Source organism: Balaenoptera acutorostrata, chromosome 18, assembly GCF_949987535.1.
Source record: "Balaenoptera acutorostrata chromosome 18, mBalAcu1.1, whole genome shotgun sequence".
Taxonomy (NCBI): Eukaryota; Metazoa; Chordata; class Mammalia; order Artiodactyla; family Balaenopteridae; genus Balaenoptera; species Balaenoptera acutorostrata.
The window spans coordinates 59,845,835-59,861,125 of NC_080081.1; the positions used below are offsets into that span (position 1 = coordinate 59,845,835).

At 35.3% G+C, this 15,291-nt stretch overlaps 1 protein-coding gene across 7 annotated transcripts in view; it reads right to left on the reverse strand.

Annotated features, from left to right (window-relative positions):
* Positions 1–236: 236 nt before the first annotated feature.
* Positions 237–15,291, reverse strand: part of ZC3H13 (zinc finger CCCH-type containing 13) — an 87,271-nt gene continuing 72,216 nt past the window's right edge. For 5 of the 7 annotated variants that reach the window (XM_057532891.1, XM_057532894.1, XM_007186830.3 and 2 more), the window contains 7 exons: positions 13,799–13,902; positions 12,269–13,450; positions 11,089–11,607; positions 8,651–8,803; positions 6,762–6,962; positions 2,516–2,679; positions 237–1,103 (listed from right to left, as the gene is read on the reverse strand). In XM_057532891.1, the coding sequence (XP_057388874.1) occupies positions 933–1,103; positions 2,516–2,679; positions 6,762–6,962; positions 8,651–8,803; positions 11,089–11,607; positions 12,269–13,450; positions 13,799–13,902 (2,494 nt within the window). In that variant the 3' untranslated portion in view covers positions 237–932. The remainder of the gene's footprint in view (positions 1,104–2,515; positions 2,680–6,761; positions 6,963–8,650; positions 8,804–11,088; positions 11,608–12,268; positions 13,451–13,798; positions 13,903–15,291) is intronic. The other 2 variants (XM_007186832.3, XM_057532892.1) reach the window with 1 other exon arrangement.

Genomic DNA, 15,291 nt, shown 5'->3' on the forward strand with positions numbered 1-15,291 from the left:
AAAGTATGATGGTAGGATTTTAAAGCTCAGATTACATAGGTTGGTTAACTCTTGGTTTGTTTCAAGTATTACTGAGCTATACTTGAAGCACATCCTCAAATATTATTGCATTATTCACAGCTGTCCAATAATAAAACTTCAGCAGTAAAATATCTATCTGAAGTATGAAACATGTAATGTTGATGACAAATGTTTTAGAACATCAGGAGTAAGATTAATGAAGAGCACAGTAAATCTACAACAAGAAAAGGGAAGGTACATTTATTAAAAATAAAAATAGTCAACAGTCTCTGATAACAAACAAAACCATTCAGACTCGAAATATATCCAATATACATTGTAACAATGCACATATATTAAAAAAACCAAAGAGCCATTAAGTAGTTTTGTTACAGTTTTAGAAAGGAGAACAGGATTGTGGCTTGCTCCTGCCTCCACACAGCACGCAGGCCCAGCCCCCCTTTCTGTGTCCTGTGCAGCACAGCAGTGCATGGCACGTGTGTTCATTGGGTGAACACACTGTTTGTTTCTGGAGAAAATCGCAGTTTCTATAAGGATGATCCAGTACATAAATCAGTGGCTCCATTTCATTAAAAAATCTGTGTAGCCTGGAAGAGCAGGACGACCGTTTTCATAGTCTTCTGTTTTAACAAAAGGTACAGAATAAACTACTAAATCTAGATGCGTTCACATTATTTTGCATGAGTATCAATCAATCATCAATCAATCAAGTACTGTGTAAAAATTTTTGTAAAATCTTGTTAGCCAAACTAGTGTCTTTAACTTACTTAAAGTTTGTCACTCTTTTAGCATGGCTGCTGTCTTTTCTGACTTTGTCACTAATAACACTTGTCAGTCAAACCAAAGAACTTTGAAAAAGAATATGCACTGATGAAGGGAAATAGTACCGAAAATGTGCCTGGACTTCACTCTTAAGACACACACAGTTCCTGTTGGATACTGGACTGTGAGAGTTTATTATCTTCAGTCTTTTCAGGTCCTGAGGCATGGCAAGTAGTCTTCCGCTTAAATAATCGAAGACTCAGCCGTAAGAGTTCATTGTCTACCACTGGAGCATTTGTATAAGCTTGTTTTACGGTGCCCTATTTGGAGAAAACAAAAACAAATTAAACATGTACATTATTAGTTGACTGACAGTAGAAAAGACAGGTTAACTGCTAACAAAAATATCAGTTATAAGAAAAATTAGTTTGCAATGAATATTAAATTAGCTGTATTAGATATTTAAAAGCAAAATTAAGAAATGTTTGCAGACTCAAGGAATCTTAGAAAAGAAAGCAATCTTTAGAGGGTGCCTAGTCTAACTTCTTGCTTAAAGTAGGAATCTTCTCAACAATCCCTGACAGGTAATCAAGTAGTTTTTACTTCATCGTTTCCAATGACAAAACAAAACAACAAAAAACACACTGCACATTCTATTGTTGAACAGTACTATTTCTTCCACGTTTTGAAATAAAATCTCTTCTATGGAGCTACACATTAATTCAGTCTTACTTTCACATGATAATCAATTCTCTGAAGAGAAGCACCGAACATTCCATACTCCTTACTGGTCTGGTGATATGCCATAAGATGTAGGCTCCAGAACTGAACAAATTCTCCAGAAGACAGCTGATCAGTGCAGTCTACTGAGAAACTACTACCTCCTTTGTTCTAAGATGTAGATCTCTATTATTGGAACTTAAAGCTACATTAGCAGTTTTGAAAGTTATTGCCATAAAATTTTGTTAATGTTCTCCAACCATGTGTATAATGAAATAAAGATTTGAATACCTCCAGCATTCTGCTATTTCTCTTCTAGGATCTTTAAAGGAAGAGTGATGCCTTGACCACATTTGCATTATAAAAAATATAAGTTGTGATACAGTAAAACTAGCTTTTTATGTGTAGTTCTGAGTTTTCACTCATGTATATATATATTCAAGTAACCATGACTGCAATCAGAAGTTTCATCATTCAAAAAAATTCCTCTGTTGTCTTTCTCAACTGGGGTTCCTTACCTGAACCAAACAGAAAATAAGCTGTTTCAATTTCCTTTATTCTTCAAGTAAATGTTTACATATAATCACTTGTGTTTATTTCCTCTCTTCAATTTGGTATATTCTCATAAACACTATATAATCTCCTCACCACTCTGTATCTGGGAAATTTTTTTCCTTGACCTTCAATTTAAATACGTTTCTAGTATATTTCATTATCTAAAGAAACTATGCAAATGAAAAATATTTCACAGGAATAGACTATTTAAAATTTTTTTCCAGTACCAATAACAATTTGTTATTCAAAACAAATGTTATTCAAAACTATTAAAGTAAAATAAAAAGTACTATATAAATTCTAATAAAATTCTTTTATATGTGTAAAAGACTGGGAAACCAAACTCATAAAAGCAGATAATGAGACCTTAATTTCACCTTAAAGCAATCAAATGAAGAATAGGTCATCCATACTACTCAACAAACATGTTCCAATTTTTCTAAGAAAACAACAGTACCTTCTCATTTTTAACAAGCTGCTTTCGGATTGCAGAATCCCGCCTGAAGCATAATGCTTTACAGCATGGTCCAAGATTACTAAGAAGACTTGCTCTTTCCTCTTTTCGTAGTAATGCAGCCATGTTGAGAGCCCCCAATTCATGTTCAAAAAGATTTTCTGCATCTTTCAATAAAAAATAAACACACATTAAGGTTTCTGAAAATAGAAGTGTTATCAACTGCTTAGATGAATATTCCACAAAGTCTATCTATACTAAGTTTATCTATACTTTATCAAAGTTACCAACAGTGGTGAAAACTATTTCATATTAAAGGCAATAGATTCTCTGTGAGAGAACTCCAAAATGTAGTTTTGGTGCTAGGCTCAAACAAAAATAAATACTCTGATAGCCACTTTAAGATATAAGAAAAGCAGAATTGGGAGACAGAATTTAGACACAGATTACTAACTATGGGAAAAAAGTTCAAGTTAAGAATCAGTAAAGTCAAATTCAATATATTGTGTACCATCAACTACTAAAAGTTCTAGATTCAGGACTTTATTATGGCAAGATTCAAATGTAGTAATGTGACTACATTCTGTGAACCCTAAAAAACTTAGGGAAGTGATTAGATGTTTGTTAGATAACCTGAAAATTTTATCCAATATTTGGTCACTGTAAAAACCTGGGACAATGTATCAAAATCACTTAGTTTTAAGTCATAACATGCAAAGTAGGGAGAAAACACTTAATAAAAATAGAGATTGAGTTAAAAACAGACAAGAAATAAAAATTTACAGAATAGGGTCAGTCATTAATCTAAATAAATAACAGAAAGAGTAGTAACTTCAAAGTTAACGTTCCAGGAGTTGGCCAAGAGTATGAATGGTATCAGGTAGTGTTTCTATAGCAACATGATCAAACAGGTTATTGCTAGAGCCCACAAAGGGAAATGGTAAATAACACCTAGGTAAAAACAAAACAGACATTTGAGAATTAATGGAATTGCATTACATATTTCATTTCCTGAACTGCAGAGCATAAATAGTGAGATTAGATAATTAAGAAACCTGTCTCATGTAATATACCTAGTCGGTACATTATACACCTAGTGAATAGGTTGATAACAAAAGCAAAAATAAATGTAAATAAAAACTCAAAAATAGTTCACAAACTTTGATGTCTATCAGAATCATCTGAGGAGTTTTTAAAAATACAGTGCCAGGGCTCTACCACCAGACCTACAGACTCTCCACAGTTGGAACTAGGATACCTTAGTTGGGGGAAAAGGCAGTTCCTCAGGTAATTCAGCCATACCAATGTTTGAGCCAACCAATGACACAGTCATATAATGCACACTACTAAAAAAAAAAGCACCAAACATTCACCACCATTCTACTATAGGTACAAATAAATAAATCTCCATTGAGTCCATGCACTTCCTTGACAATTGCTCATTAGGACAAATTACTTTTTATTTAAATCTTTTCTGCTTTCACAACAGTAGACTATAAAACACACTTGCAAACCTCCCTAGAACGTATAACATGGCTAAACTTAGTCTCTTCCTGGTTTTGAATTGACCGGCACCAAATAACTCGAGACAGATTAAACATGTATAGAAGTACAAGTAAACCAAAGGAACTAAAATAACTGGGAAAGTTTAGCTTCAAAGAACTTAATCATACTATAATCAGAAAACCTGGACAAAAGCAATTTAAATACCTACTACTTTTCAAGGCAATGGCATAATTAGTAAGAATAGATTGTTAGACAATACAGCAGTAAACAAAACAAAGTCCTATTCCTTAGGGAACTTATATTCTGTATCATATATTAGTTCTCTAACAAAGCTATCATACCACCAAAAAACAGGACCACTTGGTAAGGAACAATCAAATCCTTCTTTACAGTGTATGTTTTCATTGTTTAAAGTAAGTGATCATTAGTCAGGGACAAACTATAATCTGATTTTGCTAACTACGCAATAGATTTTAACTTGAAATGCCATTAGCAAGAGTCACAGGGGCAATGAAGAACCTAGGGGCAAGACGGGAATAAAGACACAGACCTACTAGAGAATGGACTTGAGGATATGGGGAGGGGGAAGGGTAAGCTGTGACAAAGTGAGAGAGTGGCATGGACATATATACACTACCAAACGTAAAACAGATAGCTAGTGGGAAGCAGCCGCATAGCACAGGGACGGTGCTTTGTGACCACCTAGAGGGGTGGGACAGGGAGGGTGGGATAGGGAGGGTGGGAGGGAGGGAGACGCAAGAGGGAAGAGATATGGGAACATACGTATATGTATAACTGATTCACTTTGTTATAAAGCAGAAACTAACACACCATTGTAAAGCAATTATACTCCAATAAAGATGTTAAAAAAAAAAAAACCAAAAAAGGATGAATTGAAAATTAAAGTATAAGGCACTTCTCAAAGATTTTCCATCACACTATGAGTAATTCTTGCTTTTCCCATTCAAAAAGTGAATATGGAAAAAGGTTAGCCCCTAGTTCGAGAGAGAGAACCTTTAGGAAGATTTGGATAGACCTTGACAGAATTACCATCTGCATTTTAAAGTTTATTCATAATTTATGATTGGTACCCCTGCCCATTTTCCAAGCAAGGTTTAAACTAAGGGGGAAATATTTTTCTTCCTATTTTCTCTTATTGTATGTGGATTGAAACAGTTGCCTTATAAAATTGAAAAGGACAGAGCATAGCTGGATCTTTATTTTCTATGGGGACTGATTATACATCCAAGGGAATGTTGTGAAGTAGGCTATAGGAAAGATGTACTGCAGAAGAAAAATCATACTGATATTTTTTCCAAATTTTTGACTGTATAGTTTGGCGAAAAAAAATGATCTAGAAAAATAATGAAGACTATTGAACTCAATACTGCTTTTCTAATCTGCTGACTTCTAAATGCAAGACATTTTATTTTAGAACAAACCCTTCTCTGACAACTTTTCTTTCCTGATACATTTTGATGTGTGGTTAATTTTATAAATTCCTTAAAATAAAAAATAAAAAAATAAAAAAAAAGAGTCACAGGGGCAAATAGCTGTAGATGTGGATAAGACCTTAGGGATTTCATTACATCATTTTATGCCCACAAGAGTTACTTGCTTAAGATCACAGAACCAGTCAAAGTAGGAAGAGTGGGACAAGAACTCAAGACATTGGTCATCTGTCAGGTTAACACATATTCACCATTATAATTTGTTTCTTACACATACATTCTATGTATACTGAGCCATATTAAAATCAACAGTCTTACTGCTTATGCTAACAGTTGAAGAAAGAACATGGATCATGAAACATGTAAAACAATTTTTTTTCAATTTTATATTAGTAGAAGCTCAATTCTTTTTCCTAAACTCTTTTACTCTAATGAACGTGACATAACATTAAATAATCTTAGTGCTGTCACCTTTTACCTCTTTTCCTCCTTTTTTACACTCCTCCTCCCCATTAATAAAGTATTAATAAGCTGCCAAAACATAATAAGCTAGGTACCAGAGAAACAGAAAAAAAAGGACCCTATAAACTAAAAGTGTTCTGGAATAATGAAAAGCTGTAGCAGTAAGGTCTAATATCAATGCGATAAAATATTTTAAACTAAATAGCAGTTCATATTTACTGAACATCACTGTATGTCAGAAACTATTCTAAGTGTTTTACTAGTAATAACTCATTTGCTCCTCCTAACAATCATATGACTTGGTGGTGTAATTATTCTCAGCTTGTAGATGGTAACAGTAACACATAAATTAAATAACAGCTAGTAAGTGGTGTGCCTGTTGGAATCCAGGCCATCTGGCCCAGAGACTAAGCTCTTAACCACTTTGTTAAAGGCTCAACCTAAACATCTGCATTTGAGTAGAATTCCCCATTTCCCAGGGGAAAGGGTTGCCAAGATATGAACAATATCTAGTTCACTTCCCCAGGCTCTACTTCATTTAGCCCTGGGTAAACCACTGAGCACTTTGACATTAGAACTTACCTGTTAAAAAGTAACTTTGATACAGTAAGATCATTGTGCTATGTTCACAACTTTTCTGTAGGCTTAAATTTTTCTCAAAATAAAAACGAACTTTGACCATGAGGATTAAATACTGAAAATAAGTGAGTCCTCAAAAAAAAAAAAAGTTCTTATACTGTAATTGCTACATGAGAACAGAACAGAATCCTTTTCAAAGGCACCTTAATATTTATATTAAACATTATATAGTCAAAGTGGGACGGAATTACCTTTGGGTTTTTCTAAAAGTCTCTGACATGTTTCTCTGACTTTAGTAAAGAGTTCAGAACCAGCCAACTTTTTAGAGATCCCAATTCTCAGCATGACGGCTCCAGGCGTGAATTTTAAGAGTGCAGCCCCAGGCTCTCGTGGTTCTTTTGGATGCTTTGGCATAAGACCAGACCAGTCCACATCTATCACATCTAATGGATCTACAAAAAGTTAAAGAACAGAATTTTATTACACTAAGAAATACATTCTTGTTATCTGTAGAGAAATACAGATTCCAAGCCACAGAAAGCATTAAATAACAAGTAATATAAATCAAAAGGCATATTCTTAAAACAAAAGATTTTCTATAAAAAGTAATATTTAAAATCTTAAGGACCTCAACAAATAACTTTCTCACCAAAAGAAAAGAGGCAAAGAGGTCACAGGCGAGTGCCTCCGCCCCCATTTCATTTATATGTGGAATCTAAAACGAAAAGAATCAAACAAAAAGAAAACCAAACTCATAGATACAGAGATTGGTGGCTTCCAGAGGGAAGGAATGTGAAGTTTAGACAAAACGTGTGAAGGGTATCAAGAGGTACAAACTTACAGTTATAAATAAATCATGGGGATGTAATGTATAGCATGGTAACTATAGTCAATAATATTGTATTTCAACATTAAAAGTTGCTAGAAAGTATATCTGAAAAGTTCTCATCACAAGAAGAAAAATTTTGTAACTTTGCATGGTGACAGATGGTAACTGGACTTAATGTGGTGATCATGTTGCAATGTATACAAATGTCAAATCATTAGGTTGTGTACCTGAAACTAATGTTATGTCAATTATACTTCAATAAAAAACCCCAAAACCAAAAAAAAAAGGCAAGCAAACACCTAAGCAAACCCATTCCTACAAATAATGCATTTAAATTGCTTGAGAGATCCTCAATCAAAGAACTCCATTATTTCACTAAGATTAGGTCTGACATTTTGAAGCTTGATACCAGAATCATTTCAAGGGTTAATTAAATCTAGGAGTGTATTTAGTTTGCATGTGTGCATGCATACACAGACACAGTTTACCTTTTAAAAACAAATGATTCATTATGAAATAACTTTAAGAATCAGGCAGTGGCTATGATTAAAATTGAGAATAATCTATCCACTGATAAGTCACAGTTTAGGAAATTAACAAAATAATGTTCTATTCAGAAATACCTAATAGCTGATAATAATAAGATAACACTCATATATACATTATACATGAGTAGAAAAAACTGTAAAATATAAGAGCAAATTAAGTCAAAATAAGAATTTAATATTCTGTATACCCAAACAAAGCAAAGACCCTCACAATGATTAAAAAAAATTGTTAGTAACAATTAGACTAATTGGGATGATTCAACAAGAACACTGAAGGGGGCTGCTTCATGGTACAGTCACTGGAGTAAGCTCTGGCAATGAATAAAGTACTATAAATGGAAATAATTACTGAATTTAGAAAATTGAGAGAGAAGTATATACACAGTGTTCAAATATAACCTCAACCTTTGTAAATTTCTGAATGGTCATTTCAAAAGTTGGTTTGTGGCAGCACAGTTGTGACACTCTGTACCATACACCTACCATCTAGAACACTGCTAGACAATCACTGTTTGACAGGAAATCTTACAATTGTGCTATTTTAAATAATGCCCTTTCCAATTTATAGGCAATGTCTACTTAAAAATGAGCAGAGCATATTAACTATAATTTTCATTTTATTGGCCCTTCAATGTTAGTTAAAACAGAAATGGGAAAATTCTAACTGCATTTTATCAATCCTTACAGCATGAAAGGGAACACAGACTATCACAATACCATAATTAAACATTTCTTACATTCAACCACCTCTGCAAATGATTACCTGGCATCTTCTCCTCATCCTGTTGGTCCTCCCTCTTTTCAGCATCACCTGCCAGAATTTCATCTAGTTCATCATCACTAATTGGCTCATATCCTTCTCCAGCACCAGATCCTAACGAATGCACATCATCTAACTTGGATTCGTCATCTCCTGCTAAACAGAAAAATTAATTTCATGCCAAAGAGAGTGTTAAGGGAAAGGGATATCTAAGTGAAACCAAAGAGGAGAAGCTGTGCACGCTAAAAAAAGTTGAAAAGCATTTTTTATTTGAAAACTATATTTCTTAATTATTCAAAACACTGGATAACTCCAAAAGAAAACTTAAAAATTAAATTTAGTTTTAATGGCAAGAACACAATATGGACAGCAATATCAAAATAGGTTATAAAATTACAATTAAAATATGAGAAATAAAATCTACCACTAACATGTTAATGTTGATATTATGTTGTTAATTTTTTATAATAAAACTTTAAATCCAGAGAAATCTAATTTCAAAAGGGTGCATTAATTTCTTTATCAAAATAAACTCATTAATTTTAAAGAACTTGCAAACTAATTAGTAAAATTTATTTGAAACTTTAACCACTAGCGTACCTTCCATTTCTTTATTTACCAACTTTTCTCAACTACCTAGGCTAAAGCTTTGTCTCCTGGTGACTTAGCTGTGAACTTGAATTATCATAAAACTACACAGTACACTTAATATTTCTAATCAGGTGTTATCCATACACTTTACTGAGTTTACAACACTAGTTTTCAAAATGCAACAGCATGCTTTATAAAACTTACAGCAAATAAAATATAATATACTATGAGATGTTTCTAGTCATTCTAATAATTTTCTACTCTATTAAATTCTGTAGTAATCTCCTCATACCCCCGCCATTCACTTCTAAAGTAAACAATTTTAATAACTTCATTACACAGCTATACATCTAAACATAAATGCAAATAATAGGATTTTTAACTTTTCAAGCTTTATCAAACTCATTGTCCTACTTTAAGTGGATAAAATTTTCCATTTCACAATAGGTAATTCACCTCTAAATTTCTATGCTGTGTTATCTGTGATCACAACCAATGAATGGTATATTTTAGGGATGAAGGGCACGAACTCCAATCACAAGAGAGAGATTACAATGACTGGTTACAATTATATTCAATTATACCCCAAGGTTGTACCTCCAAGAGTACTATGGTTCACAAATTGATGCCATTTAAATTCAAATTTGAGATAAAAATGTGAAGACCACTGAGGCAGAAATGTTTTTGTCAAGTAGAAAAAATATGTAACAGTTGGCGTATTGGAATATATCTAACCAAATAACCAAAAGATGTAAGGATGTTTATAGTTTTAAAAGAATGTGAATTTTATTCTGGGACTAGTGCTACAACCCAGCAAATAAGAAGAATATGAACTATTACTGCTGATGTACTAAGTATCCCAGAAGTTTCTTGGGGGCTTGAAGTAGAGAGGTTATGTCAGAACAATGGTGTAAGCACCAGTATTAGAATTGGACAGTTCGTGGAGGCAGAATTTCCAGGAGAATTTTCAGGGGGCCCAATACTATTATTAACCTGGGCTATAATTCACCAAAGAATAAGATGCAGAACATGTATGCACAGGCAGAACATATTTTCATTCATCAGCCATTTATTGCATCCTTGCTAGAGTCCTGATGATAAAGAAATGAAAAGCTATGGTGCCTAACAAAGGAGTACAGTATAGTGGTGAGAAAACTATGGAAAAATAATTATAATATGGCACAGGGATGCTATTAAAGACGTATAAACAAGGTGCTATGGCGATTTGAAAGAGTAAGCACCTTTAGCAGAGAAGGCTTCGTAGAGGAAATAATGCATAAACTGGGACTTGCAGTTTGAGTAAGAGAAGATAAAAGGGAAAAGGTCTACCAGGCAATGGGAAGAGCAAGTACAGAGAAGGCTAGAGAAGGAAGCCCATTCAGAGTGCAGAGGCATAAGTCAGCTTGTATAGCATTATCAGGGGCGAAGGATTGGAGAGTGGATGTCCATACAGCTGAGGTTGGCTCTGAGCGGGCAAAAGGGTGGATGTGGCCTTCTCGGGGTCCCTCATTCTAGGAGCGGGAAGTCATTTTAATAAGGGATCTGAGCATCCCCAGATTTTACTATCCGTGGAGGGCTCTGGAACCCATTCCTGCAGATACTGAGGGACTGAGGGACGACTGTAATCATTTATTCCATTTAGGCTTATTTGAACCAAGTCTACCTTGATAGTACTAATGAGTGGAACACATTTTTTAAGTATCATAGGGCTTTTCCTTATAAACTCTATTTTCCCTAAAACAATGGAGTCAATATGCATATCAGATGACCTTTCAAAAGGAAATATTTGTTTGCTATGAAATCTGAAAAGGAATGGAGCACTGAAACAGACAAAAAGGCGTGACACTCACCTTCCATACTCTCTGTTCTCTCAGCTTTATTTGTATCTTCAAATCCCTGCAGAGATCCTAGATCTTTATCCATTCTTTCTTTATCCAAAGCTAAAGAGTCCCGGGAAGTGCCTTCTAGGTCTCTTTCATGTTCACTCTCCAGTTTTGCTTCACTGCGTTTTACGGACTCTATTTGAGGACTCTCAAAGCTTCTGTCTCTGTCCCTGTCCCTGTCCCTTTCCATGGAATCAGAGATTAACCTCTCCCTTTCCCTGTCCAAGTCTCTCCTTTTGTCTCGTTCTCTCTCCCGTTCCCGTAGTCGATCTCGGTCCCTGTTCCGGGGCCAATCTTTATCGGCATCTCGCTCCCATTCTCTCTGCCGTGCATCTCTCCTCTCTCTCTCCCGCTCTCTCTCATGATCATAACGATCACGCTCTTGAAGCCTATCTCTGCTATCAAATGACCCTGATCTTGAATGGACCTGTCGATCTGACTCAGGAGAACTTCTTCTTGAACTATGGCTTCTTGAATCCTGGCGATCTAAAATAAATACACCATATACAAAGAGTTAACATGTGATAAAATGGAAATAAAAGGCTTCATTTTTAAGGTCCTTTAAAACTGACAATTTATCTTTTTCTATATTTATTTTAAATTATCCAAAGGACCCATCTTAATGAAAAATTCCACCTCTCAAAGTGTTAATTAAAATATGTAAAAAGCATGTTTCCTTGTTTATTTCCACTATAACCACAAAATATCTTCAAAGAAATAAATACATAAAGTGTTTAAGCAGTAACAGAAACGATCATTTCATTATCTGACCTCTTCCTATCCCCCTACCTTATTTTCTGTGGTCAAAAGAGAAAGTACTGGTTGCAGGAAGAAGAGCCAGCAGGTTAAAATTTTAGGCATCAAGAGAGGACTTGAATACGTAAGCACTTCCACCAAGATATGCTACTAAAATCCTGATATTAAATTGACTTCATTGAATGTACCTCTACTATAATGCTGCTAGTAATGTGATAACAGGTAACATTTTGGTGGGATGGTTAAGTTTTTAGGTTCCTTGAAATTTAAGGCAGCATATAAAGTAACCAATTTAGCATTTACTTTAAAATTATGATTTGCACAAAACATAAAACTGTACAAATATACTAACATAGGAAACAGTGGTTAGATTATAATTCATTTTTATTACCTGAAGAAGTACTTCGACTGGGTTCTCCACGCTTTAGCTGATCAATCCGAGATTTTCTCTCTCCTGTGATTTCTAGACTTTTTGTTTTTTCTCTGTCTCTTGAGCCACTATGCAGTACTCTCTTTCGACCACTTTGGTCATCCCCACTTCGATGTGCAGAATCATTGGACGGGGAGCGGAGACGGCCAGATGTATGACTACGATTACTCCGATTGCTGCCAAGGCTGCTACTCCTCTTTTGATCCACTGGCTTGCGATGTGGTGCATCCTCTATAGTAACATGAGGCGCCTCTACCTTTTCCACTCGTGTTCTGTGGCATTTTCTATGTGAGTCTTCATTGGTAAAAGTGTTGGTGGTGTTGGCTGGGGTGGAAGAGGTGGAAATGGTGGTGGTCAGTGTGTTGAAGCTGGTGGCAGCAGGAGTCGTCGTCGTGGCAAGAGGAGGAGGAGGAGGAGGAAGAGAAGACGGGGAAGGAGTCCTGCCAGGAGTAGCAGCTGTGGCAGCATGCTCTGGTTCTGTCACCTCTGCGCGGTCAGGCACGTCCTCATCAGACCAGTCACTGAACGCTGTATCTTCTTTCTTCTGAGGATCCTCCATAGTGCCATCCTTATCACTGGGCATTTCAACCAATTCCTCCTTGGTTGTGATAGGGGGAGTCCGTGGGCCTCTCTTCTTCTTACTCTGCTGGACTGCTTCTTCATCAGAAATGTCAGAATCACCTTTGGACCTTTTACGCTTTTTTTCAACGCTTTTCTTCTTCTGTCCTTTTTTTGGTGAAAATACTTGACCATCTTCAGACATTGTCTCTGTGTTACCCCTGTCCATTCCAACATCATCTTCTTTCTTTTTCTTAATAGGTTTCTTTTGAATTTTTGCTTTTTTCTTGTTTTCATCATGAGCTCGATCAGATGTGTCTCGATCTTCAGATGGGTGGTGTCCTATCATGTCTTGTGAACGAGTTCTTGAGCTCTCCATGATTTCAGTCTGTTCTCTCTGCTTATCTACAGAAGAAACTTTCTCTTTGAACTCCTGCTCTTCATAGCGCCTTGAACTTTCTTTTCTTTCTGGTTTACGATCTTCCTCTTTCCACCTACCCTGTCTGTCTTCTGTAAGGTGGGATGGACTAAGAGAACGAGATTCTTGAGGTCGAACAACCTGGCTCAAGAGCCTGTGTTTTTCATCTATACAAAAAGATAAAAGTAATCACACTTTCACCATGTTAACAATATTGCATGCTACCTATAAATAATAAACCAATCTCTCCCTTTTCATTTTAAAAGTTTAAGAATAACAACTTCAGTAAAAATAAAAATATGGCTTTATTACAACTAGTAGGAAATAACAGTGCCATTATGGTACAATGACTGTATTTCTAACACATACTTTAGTCACAATGGGAGATGTTCAGAGGCAGTAGAGCAAGAAAACATTTTAAATCTTAATTCATCATTTCCTATTGATGTGAAAGAATGGTCTCGTGGTTACAAATGAATATGACTATAGAGACGTGGAAAACAGATCCTGCTTACTTTTATCATCTCCACTGTTGTAGGCGTCACTGTCAGGAGAATGTTCTCGCCGGCGCTTAGGTGATTGACGAGGGCTAGGACTCCCTTCATTTCTATAGCGCTTCCTAAATTGGACAAATGTAATTTATAAAATTCCAGGGGATAAAAAAGATTTCTTTACCACATTTTTACTATTATATTTTGCTGTAACTAGAATGTATAATTGTAGGATTATAATACTATCAGAAGCTAGTGGGAAGCAGCTGCATAGCACAGGGAGATCAGCTCGGTGCTTTGTGACCACCTAGAGGGGTGGGATAGGGAGGGTGGGGGGAGACACAAGAGGGAGGGGATATGGGGATATATGTATACGTATAGCTGATTCACTCTGTTATACAGCAGAAACTAACACACCATTGTAAAGCAATTATACTCCAATAAAGATGTTAAAAGAAAAAAAAAAAGAGTGACGGAGTATGGCAAGAAAGAAACAGAAAAAAAATAGAATGAGAAAAAGGTAGTGATGGAAATTCTATGGTAATTTTCTATTATATAAATGAATGAAAATCCAGTAATCAATAAATTATGAATTTTAGGTCTCAAAAAATAAATAAAGTGTGTATTCCTGCTTCATCCAGAACTTTAAATGTCCCATCACAATTAGAGATCTAAGTAAAGATAACACTCAAATGAACTTATTTACAACATGGAAGTAGAGTTTGTAGAAAACAAACTTTTGGTTACCAGGGGACAAGGGTGGGGAGGGATCAATTGGGAGATTGGGATTGAGCTATACACACTACTATATATAAAATAGACAACTAATAAGAGCCTGCTGTATAGCACAGGGAACTCTACTCAGTACTCTGTAATGACCTATATGGGAAAAGAATCTTAAAAAAAAAAAAGAGTGGATATATGTGTATGTATAACTGACTCACTCTGCTGTACACCTGAAACACAACATTGTAAATCAACTCTACTCTAATAAAAATTAAAAATAAATAAATAAAGGTAACACTGGCAAAAAATAAAGAGAACACAATTAAAACCAAAACAAAAAACAAAAAAAACCCACCAATACTCTCAGAGCTAGCTATACCATACGAAGGGTGTTCAGCATCTTTAATAAAACTCTTCGTTTGTTACGACTTAACAACTGTGGACTTAAAATACGTGGCACCACCTCTTTTTTTCCATGTAGATGTAGAATCACTCACTGAAATTCACCAGATTTAACTACTGCAAAGTGGTAACATACAGCAGAGGAATCAATGTACCCTCTACTGAGACTTATTCATTAGCTTTACCTTTTTATGGTATAGAAATACCTTACATTGGGAAGCCAAATGAGAAAATCTAGTATTGGCTTTGGAGTCAAAAAAGACTTGAGTTCAACTTCTAGTCATGTTACTTATTATGCAACCTTAGGTAAATTCCTTGAAGTCATTCTTAGCTTTCTCATCTGAAAACAGCCGGAAAAATGGGGGTCCATCTCATAAAATTGCAATGAG